Source organism: Folsomia candida, unplaced genomic scaffold (assembly GCF_002217175.1).
Source record: "Folsomia candida strain VU population unplaced genomic scaffold, ASM221717v1 Fcan01_Sc024, whole genome shotgun sequence".
Lineage (NCBI taxonomy): Eukaryota > Metazoa > Arthropoda > Collembola > Entomobryomorpha > Isotomidae > Folsomia > Folsomia candida.
In genome coordinates this window covers 2,434,854-2,446,564 of record NW_019091216.1, presented here as the reverse complement: position 1 = coordinate 2,446,564, position 11,711 = coordinate 2,434,854, and the positions used below count along the sequence as shown (strand labels likewise).

Sequence of the window (11,711 nt, the reverse complement as noted above, 5' to 3'; positions counted from 1 at the left end):
TTTAATTGGTGGCTTTTTAAATATTTTTAGAACAATTCAACGATGAAGTTGCAAGCCAGACAACCCCTCTAGTAAATGTAAAAGTAACGTTAACGCAAAGTCAAAGAGATCTCGGGATGACCGACTGCTTGATTTGATGGAGGAAGAGCTGCGCATTAAGCGTCGTCAACAAGACATGGATGAACGCAAGATGAGGATGGAGGAAGATAAGTGGGCGCGTGAAAAGGAAGAAAAAATGGTGCTGCTCGAAATGCTAAAAAACAATAGTGGCGGGGGTGGGCATGATTGTCAGTAGTTAATAATTAATGTCATGCAGTAAATACCCAGGGCTTCTCTCCCCAATTTTGTATTAATGAGCTTTATTACACATCTAAACTTGTACGTATAAATATGTCTCTAAACTTGGCGGCTGTAATTGAAAATATTGTGATGTCTGTGATCCATATATACATGCGTGACAATTCTTAAGCAGCACACCGACAAGATACAATTTTCCAACAGGTTGTAGATATAGTTTCATATTTTTACGGTAATCCAAAAATGCAAAAAGCGAAATTGTTTTCCCGAATTCCCATTCAACACATTGCCGAACGGTACTCATAGCGGTGTTGAAGGATTGCTGCCCAGGGCATAAATGAGCTCCTTTGTAAGGACTGATCAAAGTTGATCGTAGAGGGTACGCTGGGTCACCATATAGGCAGTATTGTGGCATCATGCGTTCTAGTTGTGGCAGAAGCCCTGTGTCGCTGAGCATGTAGCAGTCGTGACGACGACCAGGATAGGGTCCTCTGAGGTTGCCGATAATTCCATTAGGGAAGACGACGGATTGAAACTTAATTCCGTGTATTCTTTTGTGACCACTATACAGCTCACGTTGATCTCGTCCTGGGCGGCACATAGGTCGTAAAGTTCCTGTACATATGTAAAATGAATAGTGAAATTACTTAATTTTTCGACCTAAGTTTTTGCAATACACTATACCATCAACAAAACCAACACAATTCATTAATGGTGCGCCTTGTTGATGAATTGCTAAGCTGAAACCGTCAAGATCAATCCATGGGTGGTCGATGTTTGTCAGTAAGTGTTGAAACTTGTCATACAGCATGTTCAGCATACTATTTATAATTGCAGATAGCTCTGAGGGCGGGCGCCGAAAAATGTCTTCCAAATCCGATAAGCGATTAGGATATGCCAGTCTTCGGAGAAGAATATGAAGTGCTACAAAAAAATTGTATTTATACATTTTATTTGGTGCATCTTCACCCGTCTTTTTTTGCTACCTTCGTCTGTGCTAACTCGCAATCCATTAAGGCATTTGAAGCAAGAAGGAAGGCCCAGGGCTTGAATCAAACGCGGAAAATCGTGTTTTTCAAAACGAAACCAGAGTTTGTACTTTGCGTCTGGAGTTAATAACCACGAAAATCGCAACTGCTTTACAGTTTTCTTTTTTTTCTGATAGTACAGAAGAAGTAATTTAACGTAGCTGTATTCAAAAATACTTCGGCTTCTTATAAGTATTTCCATAATTTAAGTAATGTAATGTCACCAAAAAGCGAGATACAAGTCCAGATTTCTTATGTCAACAAAGTTTAAATTTTGCGGGCTGGCTAAGCTGATGTCAATTCAGCTTGTGACCAAATCTGTTTTGTCCAAGACAATCTGTTTTGGGTTGGCTTCGAAAAATGTTGAAGCCAAACCTAAACCAAATGCATATCAGCTTCGACCCAAACTTCTCTAATGCTTCGCATGAATTTGAGTAAAGTCAACCTAGAAACAGTAAATAAACCCGGTCTCCCAATCTTCCAAGGTGGGCAAGATTTTCCGAATCGGGTCGGCTAATCGGGTTAAATTGTTAAATTGTAAACTCAATTTAAATTGATTTTTTCAATTTAAATTCACATTTTTCCATTGAATTCGGGGTAGAACATCAGTTAAAATTGACATACGTATCAGGTCTACCGTCTTGTTGACCTTTTGACCTTGAAGGGTGTGATCTACATTTCCCATATTCGAACTTGACCTTTCTTTTTACACAAGGTATTTATGTTCCAAATTTCAAATCAATATGTTAAAACGTTCTTAAGTTATCGCGCGGACGGACATATCAATCTGATAAAGGGGTTTCACCCCTTAATAATCGACCGTTTTAACGGCTACCATATTTTCCATTTTCCATATTGGTTCGAGAAGGTGTCATGTGTGTACCAAGCACGGCGTCAAGTCATATACTGCATTTCATTGTGAAACTTGTGGCGTTGCACTTTGTCCCACCACTTTCGACAATAATTATCACACCATTCAAGATTATTGATTTTGTTATACTTTATGATGGGTAATTTGTTCCTATGTTCTTTTTTTTGGTCATTTTTGTCGCCAAATTTTTTGTCTTGTATGTTGAAATTCGCTGTAATATTTTGATTAAAGTCAACAAATTTTGCGAGAAAGTTGTCACGAATTAAGATATTTGACAGGCATTTTTGGTTAAGAATAATGATCCCTTAGAGATAATGTTCCCTCGCGAATTAAGGTAATTCTACTGTCGCCTGGTGACACGAATTATGGACATCGTGATTTTTACTTGTCCTCTTTAAATGGTTAATATCTCAAAATTTAGCTTAATTAAGGCAGATTTATTCAGTACGTAAAGATTAAAAATTGTCGAAACTCACAAATTTTGTTATTTTAATCGAACCCTAAAATCAAGCAAAGTTCAATTTTTTAAACTATAATGCCACTCTCATCCGTCGTCGTCGGAGTGGAGCTTGTAGTTCGCGCCGTCGTTGTGGTGGGCGCGGTTCCACAACAGGTCAACCAGTATCCGCAGTACGGCGAAGAAATTACGACCTCGCCCGAACCACAGGCATTTTTACAGACTCCGCCCGCCGTAGTAGTTCCACAGAGTCGGATGACTTGCCCGCTCGGTCGCCAATCTGGAATTAATTAAAGGCAAAATTGTGAGTTTGGGGTCATTTGAGAATACTGCAACAGATTTTGGATGTTTATAATAGGGGACCTCAGACACGAAAAAATCGTCGCTTAAAATTTCGCTTCGTTTTTCGCTTACCTCCTGATAAGCGAGCTCTGGGGCAAGCGAACAGAAACTCAACTCAAAAGTGGGGTTAAGGTCGGTTAGCTGCAATCGAAACAAAATTTTGAAATTTTCATAATTTTGGCCATGTTATCGATAAGCGAAAAATGAAGCGAAATTCTAAACGACGATTTTTTCGTGTCTGAGGTCCCCCAATGTAGACTCAATTTAAGTGAGTGACGGTACATGTGCTTTATGTAATCGAATGAGTTTTGGAGTTTGTAGTTTTGTGTAAAATTAATTATACTGAGGCAATTCACGTAGTCATTGGTAAATTTTTGTAAAATCTTTAATTTGAAATAGATAGTTTTAGAATTTTTTACAAAATTTGTATGCATACATTGATGTGAGTAAAATTTTTTAAAATACAACGGGAATTTGTTTGAACATATTACATAATTAACGTTTATGGATTTTCCAGATGTTACGAATTTGGGAAAGACTGCGTGAATTGACTCATTAAAAGCTTTAAGTTGCACGATTTTTTAATGAAATGCAGAATTAATCCCTGGTTTTGTAAAGGATGAAAATTGTCCAAACTGGTAACATTTTTATTCATAAACATAAATATGCTAATTAACACACTTTTTAACGAACTTACAGTGCGATGTGACTGAAAGTGAAGCTCCGGCGATGAGAAATAGCACAAGTAATATTTTATTATTCATTTCGAAATGATTTATTCAGAAACTTAGACACTATTTATGTAAATACGGTGTAATTTTTGTGCATATGATTATTCAAGGTGAAGAGTGTAGTATGCATGTAAGTGAATGCTCAAGATCATCCCAAATGCGGAGAAGAAGTATAGGAATATTGCGAAATCTGGATTATGTCTTTGATTTGCCCAAAATTAAATTGATTAAGATTTACATAAGTTCAAGATGAAACATGCATAAAGAATTAGATTTATTTTCCAAGAACTTTGTTCAGATCAGGAAGAAAGCGAGTATAATATTTTATTGGGTTGAAAAGATATGAGGTCACATGGTTAATTGGATGACATCCTTTATGCGTTACCCCTTCTGACGTATTCTTACTTCTCGGATTAAGCATACTTTTGGAGTGAAGATGACCTATGTCATACATCTGTGGATACAATTTAGCTTGAATAGTATGCATTTCTTTACATGATATAAATAACATAATGCAAAATTATTACCGGTCGGTAGTCTATCTATGATTTTCCATGCACGAATTAGTAGTAATGCATACATAGATAACACTATCCTCAAATACAGTACAAAGTTAATTTAGTTGTGTAACTTTTAAAAAAATTAACACTCTTTCAAAAAAGTAGTACTACATTTTTGATAATTGGTGAAAATTTTTGTACCACCTGGGTGTTCCGTTACCATGAAATTGTGCATGGTAGGTTGAAAATGTGTGACGAGAGCAACTTTTTGTGACGTTATGTTATGTTGAATCAAACCAAGTTATCGATAAATCCTGTTAATGTACTCGGCTACGAGATGTGCAAAACTTTGCAAATATTAATTTTGCATTCATCACTCTTGTTTCTTGCACAAATACGTGCTTATAATCGTGACGACATCCAATAGATGTGTATATAGATTAGTTCTTATCTGGCATCGACGTCCGGCATGTATACTGTCTGCCACAGGGATTATGCATGATTACGGTTTCCGGTTTTCTCCGGTTTCCGCGAATTTATTTTAGCTGATTAAATTATGTCAGGTATTTTGAATATCATTAGATCGAATTCCTCATGCAAAGCTAGGTCCCATTTTATAACACAAATTATCTAATAAACACAACTCAAATTTTCAAATTGTTGAATATTTAGATTTACATTGCCAAAAAAATATTCTTGATGTTCGTTACTCATTTTCATGATACATAATTTTTGAAAAAATAATTTAAAATTACCTTAAAGTTGGGCAAGTTTGAAAAAAATATTTCTAGTCAACTTTTTTTCGAACGTTGCTAACAAAATAAAGGCTTCGAGGATGCCCTCTTTGTGTATTTTTTTCGGATTACGCCATTCTCCTTTGCTGTCAAATACGAAGGAATCGTTTCCTCCTATCACAATCAGACCGAGAAATTTCAACATTGCTGGCCGATTCTGGAATGTAACAAAATTAATTATGCAGTAACGTATCCGCGGTTAATGCTTTTGGTCGGCACGGTATGTAGAAAGTTATAGATTACTACGTCGGCTAATTTATTATACTATAAGCTCCATTAAAATTGTATGTTCAACACGGGCGGATTAAGATAAACTGTTTCCATGACGCCAATCAGAGATAATACGAGTTAACAAAAGTTTTCAAACCTATGTAGAGTAAAGGTTACGCGAAAAGAACTTTCAATTTCAACTTAACCTTCGACTTCAACCTAACGGAAAAAAAAGTCACGTCAATAATGGCAAAGTTGGCCGTATTTTTGTGGATCATCGTCACAGCAGCTTGGTCTGTACAGGGCGCCACACTTAAAGAAAATGATACGAATGGTGTCCAAAAATTCGAACCTTTGGGGGCGGAAGTTTTGCAATCGTGCCCCTCGGACTGCGATTACTGTTCGGATGGGGTCTGCTACTACTACGAAGACCTCTTGCTAGTGTAAGTTGACGGAATAATTATTGAGGGTATTCAGTACGCATTATCACTGTACAAATTTTTGAAAATAAAATAATTTCGAATTACATAAATTAGTTTGAAGTTGGGCAAGTTTGAGAAAACTTGGCTACCCATTTTTTTGCGTACTTTTTTTTATAGCAAAACAATCCTAAGTCTTTGTGAGTACCCGCTTTTTATATAATTTTTTTTATTTAATTTTCTCAAAGTATGCATAACCGCTAAATCGTCGGCAACATGTAAAATTTGACTTTGTGAAACCAGTCCTGGAGAAATTAAACACTCGTAGGAATAACCTTTTGGAACAGTAAATGCATTGTAATATTCTAAATTTACAAAATTATACACAATCCAGTCTAAACTTTACTTTTTATTAAGTCAGTCTGACTGGATTTAGCGTATTTTAGTTAACTTCTACACTTAAGTGTATTTCAAAAGGGTAATCTTGTTATTGAGCGTGGAAATCCTAGTTTTTAGCCCCTTTATTTGGCACATGATGCAATTTCGAGATTGTCATTTTAAGCCTTAATTATATTACAGGGTCGGTTGGACAATTGTCATTTCAATTATCGCCGAACTCATCTTCGTCTTTATCCCACTGGGAATTTGCTTCTGTTGTGGTTACTGTTGTTCTGCAGCTTGTCGGAAACGGGACCAGCCACAGACCCAAGTGGTTTGTAAGTGTGAAATACATGTTTTCTGTGTTTTGCATAAAATTTTACATAAAATTAAAAATAATTTAATATGTGTGTAATAATTATAAATTTCTCAGACATGCAAGGACCGCCCCCCGCAGGGTACGAGCAACCACAACAACCACCACAGTACGGGCAACAACCACAAGCACAACCATACGGTCAAAAAAGCATATTTATAGTTTGAAGAACAATAAAAAACATTTTGTCTTTAATTTAGATACTTACATAATAAATATGCAAATAAATATGTTGTGAAACGGTGCCGGAGGAGAATTTTTTGGTATAGATTAAAGTTTTATTTTCCCTCACAAAGCTTTCGACAAATAAATATTGCCTGCCTTAGGTTCAATTTCGAGAAATGTGCAAGACGTGGTAGTAGGAGTATGCTCTCTCCGAGACTTAATTAGCTCACTCTGCCTACGCTGTAAATAATCTGGTGGTAACCATAACCGAAAAGCACAAGTACATATTTGACTCTACCAAAGTGGTATAGAAGTGGCTTTTTGAAAACATTACATTTTTCAAAGTCTTCCAGTTTTCTAAGAACAATGAAAAATTAAAAAAATCGTTCTTTTTAAACTAAGCAGAGAATTAAATTTGATAATTTTTGAAGTTCCGCCAAGAATCGAGTTACATTGGAACTAAGTAACAATGATTATTGTAGAGAAATATCTTTGAAATTCTCTCCTGCAGCTATACTAGCATTAACACGAACTCAAAAAATTTGGATCAGCTTTCATCGTCGAAACAATTAAAATTTCTGCGCTTAATGTAGGAATTGCGATTGATTTTTTCAAAGGGTTCACATAAAAGTATCTGCAAAAACAACGCCGTAACCATGGTGACCGTTTCCTTATAGGCACTCAATTTTACATTTACTAGGTAAACTAAGTAAGCTTTATTTGAGGCTTTGTATAAGCCCCTTGTGTATGATAATTTATAGAGTAGAAAATTATTTGTGTTTACCTAATTTTAGTTTTAATACATATGTGTATATAACTTTTCCAAATCCACGCTTCGCAATAATTCCCCAATGGATGAAACATGGTTGTAATGAAAAATCAATGTTCATGCCTAACAGACATAGAAAAATTTAAATTTGTGTGATTGTAAATACGCAGCCAACTTCAGTTTATATAGGTTTATAGGGAAATATATGTAAATACGAACGTTGAATTTTCCGTTATTAATAAAGAATAAGCGAATTAAGGAGGTTTACCTACCTTAAGAAATAAAATTATTAAAAAATTTACCTTCTTAATAAATAATTAATTTTTGTCAAGAATTATTGTATTAGGCATATATATTCAAGGATGTAAAAATTAATTTCCTTCGGGAAGATGGTAAGCCCTTTTACCGTATAATTTTTACCAGTTTGCGTTGAGTTCGCCACACTTTCACATTTTTTAGTACAAGGTAAAATTCTAAAGCACAGACTGTAAGAAAAGTTTGAAATTTTCATGTATTTAGTTAGTTTGCCGTGATTTAACTTTAATCTAGTTGCAAGAAACAAACTTGGTAAGAGCCCTTATGTAGAATTGTTTCAGAAACTTTGGTGAAACATATATCCATAAGAGTAGACACATACATAGTTAATAATTTCTTAAAAAAATTGTATTTTCCGTTAGGACAAGGAAACATACACATATGTTGAGAAGAAGGGTTGCCCATTTGTTGACAAGATTTTGATGGATGAAGCTTAAGGTACTCATTTACATATCTACATTTGTATCGGATTTTGCTGAAAGCATGTAAGAGATTTTAACAGAGGGAGGGATAGAGATCCAGGTATCTTATCGTTCTTATGTTAGTTACAACGTAGTGCGTATAGGTCATATTGTAAATAATCTGGTAGTAAGCATTGCAGAAAGGCACAAGTATATGTATTACTATACCGAAGTGGTAATGCTAACTTGTACCGCGTGCTGATGGCTTGGTAACAAAGTTTTACCATTACTGAGGCGAATTTCTACTACCTGGTTAAATATTATTACCAAATTTATTACCGAGAAATCATTACCTGCGTGACTTTACCGGAGTGCACACATCGGGGTATGGGTAAACATTTCCTGAAAATCGATCACACGCTTTGTGTAAGACCCTTAGAGATTTTCCAAATGGATAAATACGCCCTGTAGCTAAAAATCCATACTCGACATCCAGACAAATTTAAATTATTAATACTTGTAAATCCGCAGTCAACTATAATGAAATACGTTTGTATGTAAATGTATATCTTTATGCTCGATTAGGAGATAACTGGTATATAAAAAAATTATTAAAACTTTTAAGCATATATGGATGGTAATTCTAATAATAATAATTTCCTTCAAGATGGTAATTTTGAAGGAAATTACCCAATATGGTAATTTCTATCGCTGCATAATGCCTACCAGTTTGCTGTGTGTTCGGTAACTTAAAAAATTGAAAAAATTTTAATGGAAGGAATAAACGCTTTGAAATTTTCAATCCTACAGTTTTTCGTGCCTTCATTTTCAGACAAATTTTCCCATTAATATTCAAATAAGAAGAAACATTGTCACGTTAGATAAAACTGTGTCAGAAAGTTTTATGCTATATGTATTTATGAACATGAGTATGAACATGGTTAATAACTTTGTAAATAAATACCATTCTTCCTATTCGTAAAGCTGCACATGTGGAAAAGAAGGGTTGAAATCCTATTTCCTATGAAGGAAAGTAAGTGAAGGTGGTCCAGGTATATTCTCTGATTTAACAGTATACGCTTCATAATAAAAATATATTTGTTCAATGAACCATACAATGTAATTAACCTGGTAATAAACATTAAAAGCATAAGTATATGGCTCTATCAAACTGGTGATAATACGTTGTACCGTGGTAATGGCTTGGTAGTAAAGTTTTAATATCATGGTATCGAATTTTTTCTACCTGGCAAAATATCATTATCAAATTTTCGAATTCCCTTATATGATCTATAGATCTAACTTTGAACTATAGTTGTATCACATTGTTGTTACTGGTTCTACTGGAAATTTGGATTGAAATTTTATAGTGAATCCTGCTAAATTCAAGAAATTCACGCATTATGTAATCAAACGTTCGTTTCGTTATAACTGTTAATTTCCAGTATTGAGTAAAACCCCGCCACCCAGGGAGACCTTGGGCAGTACGTTTCAACCCATAATTAATAGGTTACAGAGCTGGTCATATTACTCGGACGTCAAATTACAAATTAGAAATTATAATTACAATTCTTCAAAGAAACTCAATTACTAATTATAAATTACACTTCCCTCTTTAAATTATGCAGACTTGGTGAACTACTAACTGTTCTTCGAATCGCAGGAGGAACGTGAGGAGGCCGGTGCTCCACCACACCAGGTAAACTTTCGGATTTGTCGCCTTGTCAAATTTTCATCCGAACATACTATTCAAAAATGATGCAAAAAGTATTTGCTTCTTGACTCAGGATGGTGGTGACACCTCTTATGTGGAAGTCCCTGGACAATTTCACCACCTACTTTGCCTACGTGTGGCCATGCCCGCTTAGTTGGGACAAGAAATATAAAAAGTATACATATATCCCCTTCTGCAAGAAGCTAATTCCCTGGACAGTGGCAATAGCTTTTTGTTTGGTAGCACGCTTATTACCTGTTGCGTTAGTTCTGGGACAAATCTATGGGTGGGTTTCCATGCCATTAGTCCCTACCGTCACAAACATCTTCTACCTCGTCATCTCACAGTTCATGCTGATTGAGGCTAGCACATTATTCTACGGCAAAGAGTTCGCGACAGGATTCAATTTCTTGAAAGAGATGGAGGCTGGGATTACAAAAATTGGTGGGTCGTCTTTTCTACTATCCTACCAAACATTTGTACTCTAAATAATTTAAATTTTAGCTAATATCCCGGCTAAAATTAATCCAAAATTTCGAATTAAAAAAATCATGAGCATTTAATCTGTGGGTCTCTGGAACCCATTGTAATTTTAACAATTAGACCAACATATCCCAACCAAAGTTCATGTCAATTTGCTGTTTGGATATTAGCCAAAAATGGTTGTCTAAGGCAATTCAGACGCGTTATATTCAACTAAAAGTGTGACCTTTGATGTTTTTAGACACAAAATCCAAAGGCCAACCCTCTGCTAAGTTCGACCTGCTTGGAATTGTCTTAAACCACATGGTCCTCAACTGTGCCACAATTCCTTTCACGGCGGGATTCTTCGGCCCTTATGTCGAACTTGACCCGGTTTACATCTGCCTGAAATATTTGCCATCACCTCTTAGCCAACTGGTCGACATTTATCCTTGGAATTATGTACTACTGCCATACCGAATCCTAGTAACCATGGTCGCAACGGTAGAAATCAATCGCATTGCTGCCCATGTATTTTGTTCGTCCACTGTCGCTTTTCACCTTATCTTTAGCAGCATTACGGCTCTTACTCGTAGCCCACTTACCCTAAATGTGAGCAGGGTTCAGAAAACATTGACCCAATACACACAGCTCAACCTCATCATGACACTACTATATGATTTCTTTGCAACCACGACGGCCGTCATGATGTCGACGACAGGGGTATGGTGCGTACTGCTAAACTTTGCGACGATAAAAATGTATAGCTCAGTTTCAATGCCATACTTTGCACTGATTCCGGTAAGTGCCATTGCAGCCCATTTGGCTGTGGGGGTTTTGACACCAATCGTTGTGGAGGTGTATGAGGGCTCGCAACCAATTCTGGCAAGGTGGGAATTACAGTTGGCTCCATTTTCGAAAGTTGGAGAAGTGAAATGGATGAAGAAACGGCTAAGGGCCCTGAGGCTGCTTAAAGTGTTTTTTGGTCTGTTTGGAGTAAATTTCTTCTTTCTGCAAGAGTCGACAAGGGGGTCGTATTACTCAGCGATTGTTGATTATACGATCAATGCAATGCTGTCGATAACGGTGTGAGACTTGATTTAAAACGTATGCCCCAACTAAGCACGAACACATGTACTTAAATATAAACATGCATTGAACTTGGTTGTCTGCAGAGGAGCCCTTAGGGACTTATCGACGGCTAATTTTGCACCTCTTGGATCATGATTACACAAAAACCCTGCTGTTATTCAACTCTGATGAAAACGAAATATGCCGGCCACACCCTCCGAAAATCGTTTAAAAAACGGATTAATAAAATATTTCGGGTTATATGACACCAAACTTGGCCGAGTTTAAGTCAAACATTGAATTTCGCGAAGCAAAGAATTTTGCAAAGCAATAACCTAATCTATCAAAACATGCTCACATTTTTAATTTCACCGCAAAAACTACCGATGTTCTCCTCTAAGTCCTTTAAAA

The 11,711-nt window shown here is 36.1% G+C and overlaps 2 protein-coding genes across 4 annotated transcripts; one reads left to right on the top strand and one right to left on the bottom strand.

The window, feature by feature from the left end:
- Positions 1–342: 342 nt before the first annotated feature.
- Positions 343–5,231, bottom strand: LOC110859151 (protein ALP1-like). 3 transcript variants are annotated; one of them, XM_035859283.1, is made up of 6 exons: positions 4,254–5,231; positions 3,693–4,180; positions 3,017–3,136; positions 1,284–2,933; positions 982–1,221; positions 343–912 (listed from the first exon to the last, which is right to left on the bottom strand). In XM_035859283.1, the coding sequence occupies exons 4-6, from the start codon at positions 1,525–1,527 to the stop codon at positions 371–373; spliced, it is 1,026 nt and encodes a 341-aa protein (XP_035715176.1). In that variant the 5' UTR covers positions 1,528–2,933; positions 3,017–3,136; positions 3,693–4,180; positions 4,254–5,231; the 3' UTR covers positions 343–370. The 3 variants fall into 3 exon arrangements, with proteins under 3 accessions (XP_035715176.1, XP_035715175.1, XP_021963713.2); XM_035859282.1 differs by having other exon boundaries at positions 3,068–3,136; XM_022108021.2 differs by lacking the exon at positions 3,017–3,136 and having other exon boundaries at positions 4,254–4,396.
- Positions 5,232–5,368: 137 nt separating this feature from the next.
- LOC110859149 lies at positions 5,369–6,659 on the top strand. The gene is made up of 3 exons (XM_022108019.2): positions 5,369–5,673; positions 6,229–6,365; positions 6,461–6,659. The coding sequence occupies exons 1-3, from the start codon at positions 5,477–5,479 to the stop codon at positions 6,568–6,570; spliced, it is 444 nt and encodes a 147-aa protein (XP_021963711.1). The 5' UTR covers positions 5,369–5,476; the 3' UTR covers positions 6,571–6,659.
- Positions 6,660–11,711: the final 5,052 nt, after the last annotated feature.